Genomic DNA, 15,021 nt, shown 5'->3' with positions numbered 1-15,021 from the left:
ATAAGCAGTCTCGTTGGATTTGGAGCCACGTTTGGACACTTGAGGATCTTTTGACATTTTTTGGTGATCTTTACCCGTCTGGCCGGTAGGCGGGGTTACTGTGAGGATCTGCCGCGTTTGTCCCACCCTGCACCTGCACGCTCAGAAAGGCGGTGTACATACACCGTCAGTCACGCACGCACATACACACTCAGTCACACACTCGAAGTCACACCCTCGCACAAATGCTCACAAAGATCACCTCTCCCGAACTATACATTTTTTTCTTACATGTGTTCTATTTGTTTTATTTGTGCTGGTCAATTATAAACTTAATTAGAAACTAAATTATAGTTTATATAGTTTATATAAACTTAATTATAAACTAAATTATAATTGGGAGAAGTGGATTCAGCCAAGGGGCCTCTGCGACCAAAACATACACAATGTCAATTTGCTCCAGCCCTGATTTGCAATCTCACTCTGAGTTTTTCATGAAACTTGAGAGCCCTATGAACCAGTTCCAAATAGCCCCACCGGAGAAGTTCACGTTCAAGGCAGACGACTGGCCGAAGTGGATCAAGCGCTTCGACAGATTTCGCATCGCGTCTGGTTTAGAGACACAGGCGGACGAAAATCAAGTCAATGCCTTGGTGTACACGATGGGCGAGGAGGCGGAAGACATACTGACGTCGCTGCACCTCAGCCCGTGTGAGGGGCGAGTGAGTACTCAACCGTCAAAGAGAAGTTAGAGGCTCACTTCATAGCTCGCAGGAACGTGATTTTTGAAAGGGCCAAGTTTAATCAGAGGCAGCAAGAGATGGGCGAGTCGCCCGCCGACAGCTTCATTACTGCTCTCCATTGCCTGGCAGAGTACTGTGGATATGTTGCTTTGCATGACGAGATGGTGAGAGACAGACTGGTCGTGGGTCTGAGAGACAAAAGACTGTCCGAACAATTGCAAATGGACCCTGGTCTAACACTCCAAAAAGCAGTCACCAAAGCCAAACAAAGTGAGCAAGTGAAAAAACAACAGGAAATGTTGAAAGCTAATTTTAAAGGAGATGTCTAAAACACAGAGCTCGAGAGCGTCCATGCGCAGCAGCAACGCAGGAGCGCGAGATCAAAGCCCGCCAAACAACTGTCGACACACGCATTCAAGGAGCACAGGAAGGCACAGGACTGGCCATGCAAAAGATGCGGGGACACGAAGGGGCACAGACTACAACAGTGCCCAGCGAGAGAAGCTACCTGCAATCAGTGCAAGATGAAAGGACATTATGCTCGGGTATGTAGAACAAAAAAAATGCATGAAGTGAACGTAGCCGACACTGATGATAGCACTGATGATGATGATGACGTCAGATTCCTGGGCACAGTAACAGCGGATTCAAGGGACAGCCCCTGGATGACTGAAATAAAAATGGACAAACACAAAACCGTGTTTAAAATTGACGCTGGCGCTGACGTGACAGCAGTCCCGAAAACGCTCTACACCCAGTGAGACGGGTGCATGGGGGTTGGACCCAAAATGCACGACTCAGAAACAATGGTTAGATAAAGTCCCGGCAGGGCTTTATTCGGGACGAATCGCAGGAGCGTAGTCAAAACAAGCAAAGTCCATACACGTAGATCCAGCCAAACATAACACTAAACAAACAAAAAGCACGGTGCCGAGGGAAGAGGCAAACTCGTAGTCGGTAGACGTGCAGGAGCTGTCCGGTAGCAGGACAGCCGTCAGCGGGGCAGAAGTACAGGCGGACGGCAGGCAGAGGCGTAGTCGTGGGCGAAGCGGAAGTCGAAACCATAAAACAATCAGCGAGGCAAAGGTACAGAACGGTAGGCGAGGACGTGGTCAAAAACAAGCGAGGGTCAACAAAACAGAAATCAATAAACAATGGTCGGAAACAGGCTTGGATCGTAACGTGTAATCAATCGTAAATAATGCTCAAGAGTTGCTTTGACGGACAAGAGGCAGACAATTTCGCAGTGAACAGTAGCGCGACTGGGATATAAATGCAGGTGTAGACAGGAGTAGACAATTAGTTAGAGCGTAGCAAGGAAATGGAAAACAGGTGCGATGGATGACAAGTTTAACAAGGTAATTAGTAATCGTTAGTAATAAACCTATCCTGCCCTAGCATTAGTAAATTAGTAAATGACATGCACGAGAAACGTAAGGTAACATGAACACATGATTAGTTTGTTAGTTTCTACCCAATCCTGATCTAGCGTTAGTAGTTTTAGTAAATAGACAAATGGAAACAATTAGAGAGTGAATGACAGAAAGAGAGAGAGAAAAGGCGGAACGCAAGGTTTGCGGAAAGACATGTAAAAGTGTATGTTTAAACAGTAACCAGTCTCCGTAACAATAAACATAAATCAAAACATAACACAAAAACGAAACTAAGACGATAACCACTCAACATAACAAGGTAATATAATCGTAACGAAACATAACTAGACATGACGAGAAAATAAATCGTAACAAGAAATAAACTAACTAACATGACGAACCTAGACTAACATAATACATGATAAGACAATACAAGACTAAGACAAATGATAAAACATAAAACATGGCAAGACAGACCTGAAACGTGACACCCAGGGCCAATTCAGCTGGCTGGAGAGAGCAACACTGATTCTGAAGGGGCCAGGAAGAGCACCTCTCAAGGTAGAAGGCAAGTTCACAGCATAAAGAAAGAACTGACTACTCCTCCAGGGTTAGCACTGTATGACCCGAACGCTGAAACACTCGTCTCCGCTGATTCATCGTCGTATGGGATGGGCGCCGTTCTCCTCCAGCGGCGAGACAACGCAGAGTGGAGACCAGTGGCGTACGCTTCAAGAGCACTCAGCAGCACTGAACAGCGATACGCCCAGATTGAGAAGGAGGCGCTGGCCTCCACATGGGCCTGTGAGAGGTTCTCAGAGTTCCTCTTCGGGAAGAGCTTCAAAATCGAGACGGACCACAAACCCTTGGTTCCGCTCCTGGGCTCGAGGAACCTGGACGAGCTCCCACCGCGCATACAGCGCCTACGCATGCGGCTAATGAGATTCTCCTACACCATCTCTCATGTGGCTGGCAAAGATATCGCAACTGCAGACGTGCTGTCTAGAGCGCTGGTGAACAACAGCACCACAGACGGGCTACGAGAGGAAAGGAGAGGCGAGGCTTGAGGAAATTCAGAGACATCAGGACAACGACGACATACTGCGGCAGCTGAAGCAGTACTGTGCAGATGGATGGCCAGACCGGTTCTCGATCGGAAGAGTGTTCGAGTCCTATCTGCCACATTCAGGTGAGCTCACAGTTCAGAGTGGCCCGTTACTCAAAGGGTGCAGAATCGTAATCCCAGCATCACTCAGGGCCGACATACTCTCCAAGCTGCACGAGGGGCACCTCGGCATAACCAAGGGCAGGGAGAGAGCTAAGCGATCTGTGTGGTGGCCAGGCCTCCACAGTGAGCTGACTAAGATGGTTGAGAACTGTGACACATGCGCCCGTGACAGAACAAATCTCAGAGAGAGCATGATGCCAACAGACTTTCCAGCTAGGCCATGGTCAACGGTAGGAGCAGACCTGTTCCAGATAGAAAGCAAACAGTACCTAGTCATAGTAGATTATTTCTCCAGGTACTTTGAGGTAGCCAAGTTAACATCCACATCATCAGAAGGTGTGATTGAGCACTGTCCATCTTCGCTCATCACGGGATACCAGAGGTGCTGCGCTCAGACAATGGGCCACAGTTTGCATCCGAGTCCTTCAGGAAGTTTGCACGAGAGTGGAGCTTCAGTCATGTGACATCCAGTCCACATTTCCCACAGAGCAACGGGGAGGCGGAATGGGCAGTGATGACAATCAAAAGTCTCCTCAAGAAGTCGGGTGACCCTTACCTAGCCCTCATGGCCTACCATGCTGCTCCTCTGGCCAATGGACACAGCCCCACTGAGCTACTCATGGGGAGAAAGATCCGTACAACTGTCCCCATCATCCCAGTGCAGCTCAACTCAGCATGTGCAGACATGGAGAACCTGAAAAGGAAGGAACAGAAATGCAGACAAAAACAGCAGCAAAACTACAACCGGAGACACCGTACACGTGACTTGCCAGACCTGCAACCAGGTGAGCATGTGTGGGTGAAAGACATGAACCAGAGAGGCACAGTGGTGTCTGCATCAAACACACCGAGATCCTATGTCATCGAGACGCCCAGGGACACCCTGCGCAGAAACAGACTTCACCTCTCGCCAACCCCTGTGGCACCTGAACCTGCCACCAGCGTACCTGAGACATCACAGGAGACCACAGCTACAGGTACAGCCAGTGCACCTGTCACACCTGCCAGACCTGCCCGGTGTGACTCCAGTGCGACAGAGAGAGCAAGCCTCCCTCATATCTAAAAGACTATGTTTAGTGAGCACTGAGTGACCCCAGGGGCAGAATAATCCCCTCACTCAGGTTAAGGGTTTGGGCAGTCTACCCATCCCTTATGCCACACACATAGGAGAAGAGAGATAGTAGTGGAAATGTTTATTGTTGGTAATTATAGGTTCATGGAAGCAAAAGTTCAGAGATGCAGTTCATACCAGTTATAGCAGTAAGATAAAGGATGGCATAAAAAGCAAAGAAGTAAAGAGACACATTTATAAGATTTTGAGTTAATTCTGAAAGTAATGTTTTCATTCATGTTTATACCTGAAATGCCTGAAGTGTTCGACCTATGTGAGCTCATCAACAGCAAGGAGGAGGGATCAAATCCCGCAGAAAACAAGATGGCAATATTTAGGGCATGGGTGGTAATTATAATCTATATTACTTGTAAAAGGAGGAAAAGTAATACATAGAAGTTCAACGTTATAAGTTTCCTTTCATTTTTATGTCTTTTATTTTTCAGTAAGATACTATAGGAGGTAGCATTGTTAGGTGATTTAAAGTTATAAGTTTCCTTTCATTTTTATGTCTTTTATTTTTCAGTAAGATACTATATATGATATAAATAAGTAGTAGACTTGAGGGGTATTCGTACCCATTGTATTAATGGAAGTTCAGTAGCTTTTATCTCCATGAAGGGGGAGCCATAGGATAAGGTAAAGGCCAAAGAGGATGGTGGATATTTGAGGGGTGTACCTTGAATTTAACATCTGGTGGAAAGGTGAATTAGAAAGAGCAAAAGGGGTTATATGAACCTTCAATGTATGTGATTACCAAACTGAAAGATGATATTTAACCTGTCAGCTGTATAACTCTTTTGAATTCTTTTGATTATAATAAAGTATATCTGACTATAATCATATGTGAGAAAGGTTCTTTTAGAGGAATACAGTGAATACAGGAAATCATATACCAGATTTGCATCACACCCCTTCACTTCGAGACTGGGCTGGAAGTTCAGTAAAACTTACCAGTTCTCCAGGACGTTCGAAGTACTTAAAGGAAAAGAGAATTCGTCCCCGAGACACCTCCTCGTGGGGTACTGCTCGTGGGAACGTGAGGTCTGAGCTCGGCAAGGGGTCCGTAGCTCACGACACAGTTTAGAAAAGCTATATTTTAGTTTTGAATGAGTAATTCATGCATCTCATAAGAAAGGGTTCTTATCTGGGAAAGGGGGATGTAGTGATAGGCTCGTGACATGTGATACGTCATGCTGTTGACTGTATGTGTGGTCATGCAGCTGCCAATAAAGTTAGTTGATTGAATGGCACTAACGGTTTGAGACATTCGTCAGCCTCTATGTTTATCATTGTACCTTTTAAACAACACAACAGCGAAGCATGAAGTGCTCTAAAATCTCCTGGTAGATGGCTGCGTTGACTCTGGACTTGATAAAACACAGTGGACCAACAGATGACTGACTGTGGAAACTTCACACTGGACTTCAAGCAACTTTGTGAGGTTGAGGAGGTGCGGAGAGCCAGATGCGACTAAGGGGTAATCCCTTGTAAGCGGACACACAAACGTGCCCGCCACTAAGACCCCGGGGGGGTAGAGGAGACAGCTCTGAAACTCGGAGACAACTCCGCACAAATAAAAGGAAGAGCCCCAAATAACGGCTCTGAAAATAAAACTACCCTACAAAACCAGGGCGAAAATCACAAACCAAAAATGAGTGCGTAAAGGCTAGCACTCCTCTCCCAGACCAGGGAAAACCCAAAATAAAAGTACAACCCAGTATAAAAGACTGGGCGACCAAAAATAAAGATTCAGGAGTCGCAGCTCCGAAATAACACACAAATCAAAATACTAAATACCGGGGACAACGTCACGGACTCACACAAGCCGAAAATAAAAAGAAACAAAGAACAAAAGAACCAAAAGGAAGGCGGTTGCACTGTACACACACTAGCACGCAGACCCCTTCCTTACCTTTTTTGAACACAAAGCGAACCAGCACAATACCTGACTCGCTAGCTGCTGAGTCTACCATGTGCTAAATACCGGCTTTAGGTGGAAGAGCGAACAGTGACACCGAAGCAAAGACTGAGGGGAAATGAGGGCTTTAAATACCTTCAGGAGGTAGACATCAAGTAAGCACTAATGACCACCAGGTGAAAGTAATAAGCCTGGTGGCCACAACCAGTACTACCTCCAACCCTGACAAACTTGGATTCTGTGCCTCTCCACTCTTCCTCCAGACTCTGGGACTGATTTCCAAATGAAATGCAAAATGTACTTTCATCTGAATAGAGGACTTTGGACCACTGAGCAACGGCCCAGTTATTTTTCTCCTTAGTCTAGGTATGACACTTCTGACATTGTCTCTGGTTCAGGAGTGGCTTGACAGTAGGAATGCAACTAGGGTTGCCACCTCTGTCCTGTAAAAATCCTGGACACATACGAAGCTGGCAAACTGATCAAGCTGGACTGTCAATCGCTCTCGAGGGTGCGTGAGCCTGAAGGAATGTGGTGCGCAACTACCTTGCGCTTGGTGCCAATTCCTCTTTCATTACAAAAATAAAGAGTGTAATTCCTGAAGGTTAATAATGTCTCTGCACCATTTGTTACATTGCATTTAGGAACGAACACTGGATACGCTGTCTACATTTCATTAAGCAATACTAATGTATGCAACACTCGAAAATACTTTGATTCCGGGACATTTCGTTGCATTATTTTTTCCAGGACAGACAACAAAAATCCGGCACTGACTCCAGCTTCAGTCCACTCCTTGTGAAGGTCCCCCAAGTTCTTGAATCGACTTTCCTTGACAATCCTTTGCTTGCACACCTTTTCCTACCACACTTTTCCCTTCCAGTCAACTTTCCATGAATATGCTTTGATACAGCACTCTGCGAGCAGCCAGCCCTTTCAGCAATGACCTTCGGTGGCTTACCCTCCTTGTGGAGGGTGTCAATGAGTGTCTTCTGGACAACTGAACTGTCAAGTCAGCAGTCTTCCCCATGATTGCCCAACCAAGTATTCCTTAAATGAACATATTTTTCAGAAGGTAGACATTTCGGTATTATAAATCCTTTTTTGATTGGTCTTCAAAATTCAAATATTTTGAGATCCTGGATTTTTGATTTTCATGAGATGTAAGCCATAATCATCAAGACTAAGACAAAAAAAAGACTTGAAATATTTCACTTTATGTGTACATCTAGAATATATGAAAGTTTTTGAATTAAATTACGGAAAAAAGACTTTTCCACGATATTCTAATTTTTTGAGATTCACCTGTATATGAGAAAGGGTGTAGGGGTACTCAGACGCCAGGGAAGTAAAGATACTGTAAAGACGATGGGGTTTTTTGTTGTTGTTGTTTTTTATTATTAAAGAAGTAAACCAAGAAGTGAAACCATAATAGCGCCACCACTAGGTGGCAGTAATACACTATACTTAATATGGAAACAGCCATAAAAACTGAAAAGAAGAAAACCCCTTTCGTCTCTTATCCAAAGGTCGTCCAATGAAAGTAAACAGTGCAGCGTGCTTTTTACAGCCGCGTCCCTCATCTGTTCATTAGGTCTGAGGTGATCTTGAGTGAGAATTCTGTTTCTTATGTTTGTCATAATGTTATAGTTTATGTCGAAGACAACTATCCAAAGGGGGCGTTCTACCGAATCTAGTGTTAGCTTGCTTAATCGTTAGGCTTTCGGAATGGGACATAAACAAGAAAATAACAGTATTTTTTCGAAGTGGCGAAGTTCGCCTTGTCTGCTTGTGCAGCTGCTGTTGCTGAAATAGGTAAGTTAGCTCGCAATTTTCTGTAGCTAACTTACTTAATGAAAGCAAATGTGCAACGTCAAATGATGTCAAATTGTTTAGTAGTTCAATTGAGACATCATTTAACTTCTGTAAGGAAAATGCGTTTGGAATATAATTTAATTAATCTTAATAACGTTAAACTAACAACTGAATATTAAGTCCACAAACATTCTTCACGCCAGGATTTTTTTGAAATTCGGTGGTTTAAAATTGGAAAATAAATATAGAGACCTGCCTTCAGTTAAACGGTAGTAGCCTACAATAATTATGTTTTAAATATTTTAATACAGCATAATAATTGTGTGTACGTTGCACATAACGCACTTGGTTAGTCATGTTTCCCCAGTTTTGAACGACTTTGTGTGAAATTAAAGGTTTCATCAGTTAGCTTAGTTATTTTGACCTCCAGTTACATTCCCGCTGGACTTGACGAAAACCAGGCTTCAGATCAAAGGTGAGGTTGCCCTTGGTAAACATGCGAACGGAGGCAACGGTCAGATGGTGTACCGGGGGATGCTGCGCACTGCCATCGGGATTGTGCGTGAAGAGGGCCCACTGAAGCTATGGCAGGGTGTCACACCGGCCATCTACAGACATATAGGTATACTTGCACCTTGAGTACAAATGAGTGTGACTGCAACAAAATGAATGAATGAATGCATGCATTGGCTCCCACCACAGCAGTAAATTGTTTCCCATATTCCCAGATGCTTGAGCCAAATAATTGTGGTTGTGTGACGTGACACAGTCAGTTATTCTAAGGTTTTGTAGCGAATATAGTCCTGATAAATCTTCTTGATTTGCAACAGACCTAGAAATCACTTCATATTGTGGCTAATTTCACCATTGTGATGCTGAGTATAGTTGTAAATATAGTGACTTTAATGCTTTAATTCAAGAATACACTGCCTATGACCGCAATTAATGATGTACCATGTATGTTTGCGCTGTTGCTTTGAACAATTATTTGTTTTTGTTGTCCGATAGTGTATTCGGGGGTGCGGATGGTCGCCTACGAACAGCTTCGGGATTCGGTGCTGGGCAGAAGAGCGGACGCCAGCTTTCCGTTTTGGTGAGGGCGTGGCAGCACCTTCCTGCTGGTCGCCGCTACAGCAGCCGCGAGCATAGCGCGGGTCGCCTCCTGCTGTGCGTGGCTCACCGAAGCGCCTCTCCCCCTCCCTGCAGGAAAGCCGGGGTGGGGGGTATGGTTGCGGGGGCTGTGGGCCAGTTCATGGCCAGCCCCACGGACCTGGTGAAGGTGCAGATGCAGATGGAGGGCAGGCGCAGACTGGAGGGGAATGCAGCAGTCCCTCCCCACAGCTGCTCCAGGACCCTGGTAAATGTGCTAATGTATGTCTCTCTATTTAGTTTTGCCGGATGTCCTGTCCTGAATGTATGTAATTACCATTTGATCATTGTTTGATCGTTATGTTAAATGCTGTGAATAGTAAAAAAACTATAAATAACACGCTCCAAGGCCCAACCCTGCCCTTTTTCATGGAGGATGGACGGGTCTGGTGTCTGTGTCACAGGAGTGAATGCACGCACACACATCCTTGCTAACTGCGCCACTCTTGCGGTAGGGTGCATGGCGTCTACCACGCTTTCCTGAAAATCGTCTCTGAGGGAGGGATCCGAGGCCTGTGGGCAGGGTGGGTCCCCAATGTGCAAAGGGCTGCCCTGGTCAATTTAGGAGGTATGTCCCGTATCCGTCTTCTGGATAACGCTCCACAGTAGGGGGGAACCTCGTCTGTGGAAGTGAGTTATCATGTTCAGTGTCAATGTGATTTGGCCATGAAAGTCCATGACTCAAAATGCACTCGCCCTCTCAGATCTTACGACATACGACACAGTTACTGTTAGTTACACTTCTTACTGAGAAATACCTCTCTCCAAGACAACAGCCTCTGTCATGCTTTGGCATGGTGAGATCTTGTAATATTGATTTATTCTTGTTATTTCGTTTCTGTGGAGGTTCCATCTTGCAATTCATCTCATGAGACATGGCATGTTCCATGGACACAACAAAACTTGTTTAAATTTTTCATATAGAAAACTCACAAACACAGAGTTCTATTTTTAATTGACTTTATTCTATAAGACAATCAGCAGGGAGGTTGTTCCAAGCATGTTGGAGAACCTGTCACAGTTTTTCTGCTTTGGTTGGCTCCTTGCTTCTGATTTCAGGCAGCCTTGATCAAGTTTTTATGTAAAAAGTAGTCAATTGCTTACAGGTGAACAATACTTGGTAGAAGTTTAGAGTAACAGAAAATATTTATTAATGTAGTTATATAGACAGTAATAGTGTACCAAAAAAAGAACATTCTAAATTGAAGAGATGGTTGTATATCCAGTTTAGAGTTTTGTGTAACTATGATGTTACCAGGTCTAGTAATAAAAACTTTTTTTGTTTTTCCTATTTCTTGAAAAGCTTGTTTTTTCTGTCAAAAAACAACTGACAAAATGAAATAAAATCAAAACTGTAATACTTAATAGGAATACTTAAATCTAAGAAATCCAGAGCTTTGAAAATAGCTTATTGTACATACTAAAGATTAAAAAAATCAGTTTCAAATAAATTAATTAAACATTCAGACAGTCAGGTACCTTTTGAAATATCAGGGACCAAATGTAATCATCTGTTGTTCTACAGTACATACTGTAGTCCTCCACTGGCTATCTAATGCGGTTTGTTAAAGGACTCATCTGCATGGATGAGTTTGGTAGTCAGCTTGGCAGTATTCACATTGGACATTGTGCAAGATATGCGGTTAATACACATGACACTTCTTGGTCCATTTTAAGTCTAAGTTGTTCGTTGGTCACACTGGCCTCAGTTGTTGAATTATACAGTACCTATGCAAGTCTCTGTTCATGAAATAACAAAACATTCTCTGGACAAACGAAGCAACAAATAATAAAAGTGACAAGTGTGCATAGTTTGTTTCCTTCATAATTCCTTGTTCTATTAGTTGCCTTTCTTACCCTGTGTTCTTCAATAAATAAACTGTGCGCGCTTGTTACATCGCAGTAGAGCAGGAGTATAGAGCAGGAGTAGTTTTTCCCAGAATAAAAAAGAAATTTGGTCAGTTCTTCACACTATTAAGAAGACCAAATGTAAAATAAAAAAGTGAGTCCATTCAGAAGATGAACAGTCTACGGATACTCCGAACAGTTCGCTGGCAATCATTATCGGCTGATATTAATTCTAAATGCTTTGATTGGAGCCTTGAAGGCCAATCAGAAGAGCCAATCAGATATGTCAGCCATCTTTGGCAAAAGCAGCTTGCTGAAATGGCTTCTTGGCCACAGTGTGATGCTGCCAAGAATTGTGACTTTTATTGCTATACGTAGTAGATAAATAATGCTTCACAATTAATAGAACATCCCAATACCCTCCACCCACCCCATGATTGGTATCGGCCGATTATGATTCCGTTGTTTGGCCCCAAAAACCCTGATCGGAGTATTCCTAGAACAGACACATACATACAAGGAGAGAGCAGGAAGTTGTGCTCTCTCTGAGGAGTGCAGAGTGTCTTCAGTCTTGCTTCTCATTCTTTGCTGACACTTTGACATAGGCTGCCAGGTTAGCCACGTAACCCTTGGTCTGTATATCTTCCAAGTTGACGTTCCTGAACAGTGAAGGTTTCATGTCATCGTAGAGCAACCATCCGCCATCCAGGCTAGTGCACAACACCATGTGGTTGGATTCTACAGTCATTATGCCCAGGAGAAGAAACTGGAGCCTGAAGTCCCTAAGACATTTGGGAGGAACGGTATGTTTGAAAACACATAAAGTCAAATACTGTTCTCAGTCACACCGTGTAGCACATATTTATTCCGTCACCAGCATTAATTGTTAAATTTCCCCCCTTTAGTTGCCAGCTTTCAAGGTTACCTTTCATAGTCATCAGTGACCATGAGAGGCGGGAATTTATCCATTCGGCTGTCAACGTCCACAAGAATGAGTTCTGGATTTCCTCTGGATCCCAGCACTCTCACGTCACCAAAATCCTCAAACTTGCTGTAAAACATCCAGATCTTCAGAAGGCATTGTGCTACCCTTCATTACAAATGAGCCCTACATATTATAATGAGAGGTTATATTTCTACACCCTGCCACCTTGTGCAACCCTGATCCTGGATAATGGGTTAGTTGCAACAAACAATACTTTTAAAAAATCCATTGGAATACTGTTATAATCGTTTCACTGACTTATGTTTTTAAAGGAAACGCCTGAATAGAAATTTTACCTCACTGTCTTCATGTAAACAACATCTTCAGGATTGGGACTCCTCCTCTCGTCGTCGTAGTGAAACTTGGCACTGGTCAGATCCAAAAGGTTTGGAAGGTGGTCTTTGACGTAGCCCCTGATGTCAATGTAGTCTCTCTCTGTGAAGTATTTTTTGCGGCCCAGCCGAAAATCTAAGTTAATGAGCCACAGGGCTTTTGCCTCTGCATACTTCCCACTATCCAGGAGGGTCATGACTGCATCGATAGTGTTGTCTAACATAAAAAGCTCCCTAATGTTGGGGTGCACACTAGCAGCAATGTTTAAACCTGCGAGCAGCGAGTCAAGAACACAGGTGTTACCAAATGAGTGTGTGAGGTACTGGCCACCAAACCCTATGTAAGCAAAGGGAATTTGAGTGTCACGAAACTCCTGGATTGGACTGCGCAAGCCCAGAGTCCTGGAAAGAAAATGTGTAGCATGCATTAAATCATTTATGTAATGCTAATACAAGACCGCTTCAAAAGTAATGCTTAAAGTAAATGTGTAAATCTGAAAAATAATTACCTTTGATTTTTTCTTGACTTGTCAGCTGAAAAAAATAAATTTAAAAATGTCATTAATGAAAAGACAACTGGTTGGAAACATACAGGCCTCTGTACAAGAAAATAATAATTTATTTACCCGGAGGAATCCCGAAAACATAATTTGTTAGACTTTCATAAGCATACCATATAAATATTTTTGCTGATTACAGAATTAGGAGTATTGCTGGTAGGGACTGTGCTTCTTGTATCTGGTGCCTTGTTTAGCCTTGATATAAGCCACATATTTTTCTACACAGTAAAACCATAAAAATACCCTTTAATAAAAGCTGAGAATTTCACTTTAAAATTGTGGCATTCAGAGGCATATCAATAAAAAATGTATTTGTCCCAAATGCTACGGAGGGCACAGTATTTTTAACCAAGGTATCTAATGCAGAATGACTACCCTCCATTTCTCAGTCGAGTATGCAAAACCTTCAAAACCAGGCCTATATCAGACCATAGGCAAGCCCCATTTGTTGACCACTTTCCCAAATGAACAGAGTACATCTGTGTTACCTATGGCCTGGCTGGCCTAGTCAACAAACTTAATTAGCAACTAGCAAAATCATTAGCAAGACTGCTAGCTGTCTGAAGCATTACTAGCTAGCTAGCTTGCTAGCTATGTAGCGGGCAGATAAAATGCTCTACACAGCAGATGGCTAACCTCATCCAACCTAGCTGTGCAGCCACCCTGCTGCCAGATAACTATAACAAACAGATAAGTCCATTAAGCGGATAACAAATGCATTGTTATGATTTGGAGAGACATGAGAGCAGCTGGTTTTAACAAATATGGCGGCCTACTAAGTTTTTCACCGCTACTTTAGTAGTTTCAAGCACCATCAAAGAGTGACTTTAAATCGTATGACTGACTTTAAAGAGTGAAGGCAATGTGCTTTTATTTGGAGCACATCTACATTGTTAGTTGTTTGAAGTCATTCAGTAAACGGAAAACAAAACCCCACCTATTGCGATGAGCAGTGCGTAGATCTTTTTCTGGCGATCTTCTGGAATTTGCTGCAAGCTGTAAAACACATAGGCAAACTGTAGTTCAGCACGTTATAAATCACTGATAGCGTTCCAAGTTTTTTTTTCCTGCATCACGTTGCAAAATAGCTCTCGGCTCAGACAAGTTGTGCATTGCCACCGTAGTTTTGTTATAAGTTTATATGACTTGTGGATATGAACAGTGAAAGCAGAATTTTCTCTAAATAAGTGAGCAATGTATCAGAAATCTGAAATTTCAAAAAAGCTACCTTTGAGGACATTCCATGTTGCCTCTATCAACGGTTGTTATCTTGTGATTAGCCTAACCTCAGCCCACCTTGAGGCAGGAAGCATCATTTCCTGGCCTGCTTCCCATACGTCAGTTTTTAGAAAACAGTGTGCACGTTTGCAAAGAAATGTGGAACAGCGTGAGCTGAAAGTAGCAAATCAAACACTTAAGAGTGAAGAGGTACATCAGGAATCTAACACATTTCCCCTGCAAACTTTCTTTGATATATTTACTGTTAAAATCTGCACAATCGTTGCTTAATTTTACTCTTTTCTGTTATTGCATCATACAGCAGGTGACGATGTAAAAACCAGCTTAAAGTGTCTGAGTAACGAGTCAAGCCACCACAAGCCTCCACAAAAGCTTCAGTATGCCTTGGCAAGTTTCTGGAACTCTAGTGGAGGGAACACCGTTCATCCAAAAGATATTCCCTCATTTGGTGTTTTGATGGTGGTGTAAAATGCTGTCAAACAAGTCAGTCCTAAATCTCCCGTAGGTGTTCAATTGGGTTGAGATCTGGTGACTGCGAAAGCCATAGCATTTGATTCACATCATTTTCCTTCTCATCCAACCATTCAGTGATGCCTTGTGCATGGTGGTTTTGTCATCCTGGAAAAGCACTCATTGCCAGCCTAATGTTTCATGATGGAATAAAGGTGATCACTCAAAATAACTTTGTATTGATTTGCAGTGACCCTTCCGTCTAAGCAGCCCCCATAGCATAAAAGC

At 43.3% G+C, this 15,021-nt stretch overlaps 1 protein-coding gene and 1 long non-coding RNA gene across 5 annotated transcripts; one reads left to right on the top strand and one right to left on the bottom strand.

Moving 5' to 3' along the window:
- Positions 1–7,899: 7,899 nt before the first annotated feature.
- LOC133129474 (mitochondrial uncoupling protein 4-like) lies at positions 7,900–13,066 on the top strand. Of its 4 annotated transcripts, none has more exons than XR_009708813.1 (7): positions 7,900–8,170; positions 8,585–8,792; positions 9,179–9,263; positions 9,377–9,541; positions 9,775–9,887; positions 11,818–11,970; positions 12,073–12,085. XR_009708813.1 is itself a non-coding variant. In XM_061243592.1 (7 exons), exons 2-7 carry the CDS (start codon positions 8,690–8,692, stop codon positions 12,099–12,101), a joined length of 609 nt encoding a protein of 202 aa, XP_061099576.1. In that variant the 5' UTR covers positions 7,900–8,170; positions 8,632–8,689; the 3' UTR covers positions 12,102–13,066. The 4 variants fall into 4 exon arrangements, 3 of the variants coding, with proteins under 3 accessions (XP_061099576.1, XP_061099575.1, XP_061099574.1); XM_061243592.1 differs by having other exon boundaries at positions 8,632–8,792; positions 11,857–11,970; positions 12,073–13,066; XM_061243591.1 differs by having other exon boundaries at positions 8,601–8,792; positions 11,857–11,970; positions 12,073–13,066.
- Positions 10,263–12,442, bottom strand: LOC133129475 (uncharacterized). Its single transcript, XR_009708814.1, has 2 exons — positions 12,093–12,442; positions 10,263–11,949 (listed from the first exon to the last, which is right to left on the bottom strand). It is a non-coding gene; the product is annotated as an uncharacterized LOC133129475 (long non-coding RNA).
- Positions 13,067–15,021: the final 1,955 nt, after the last annotated feature.

Source organism: Conger conger, chromosome 5 (assembly GCF_963514075.1).
Source record: "Conger conger chromosome 5, fConCon1.1, whole genome shotgun sequence".
Classification (NCBI taxonomy): domain Eukaryota; kingdom Metazoa; phylum Chordata; class Actinopteri; order Anguilliformes; family Congridae; genus Conger; species Conger conger.
The sequence above is the reverse complement of the archived record's forward strand: the minus strand, read 5'-3'. Positions and strand labels throughout refer to the sequence as shown.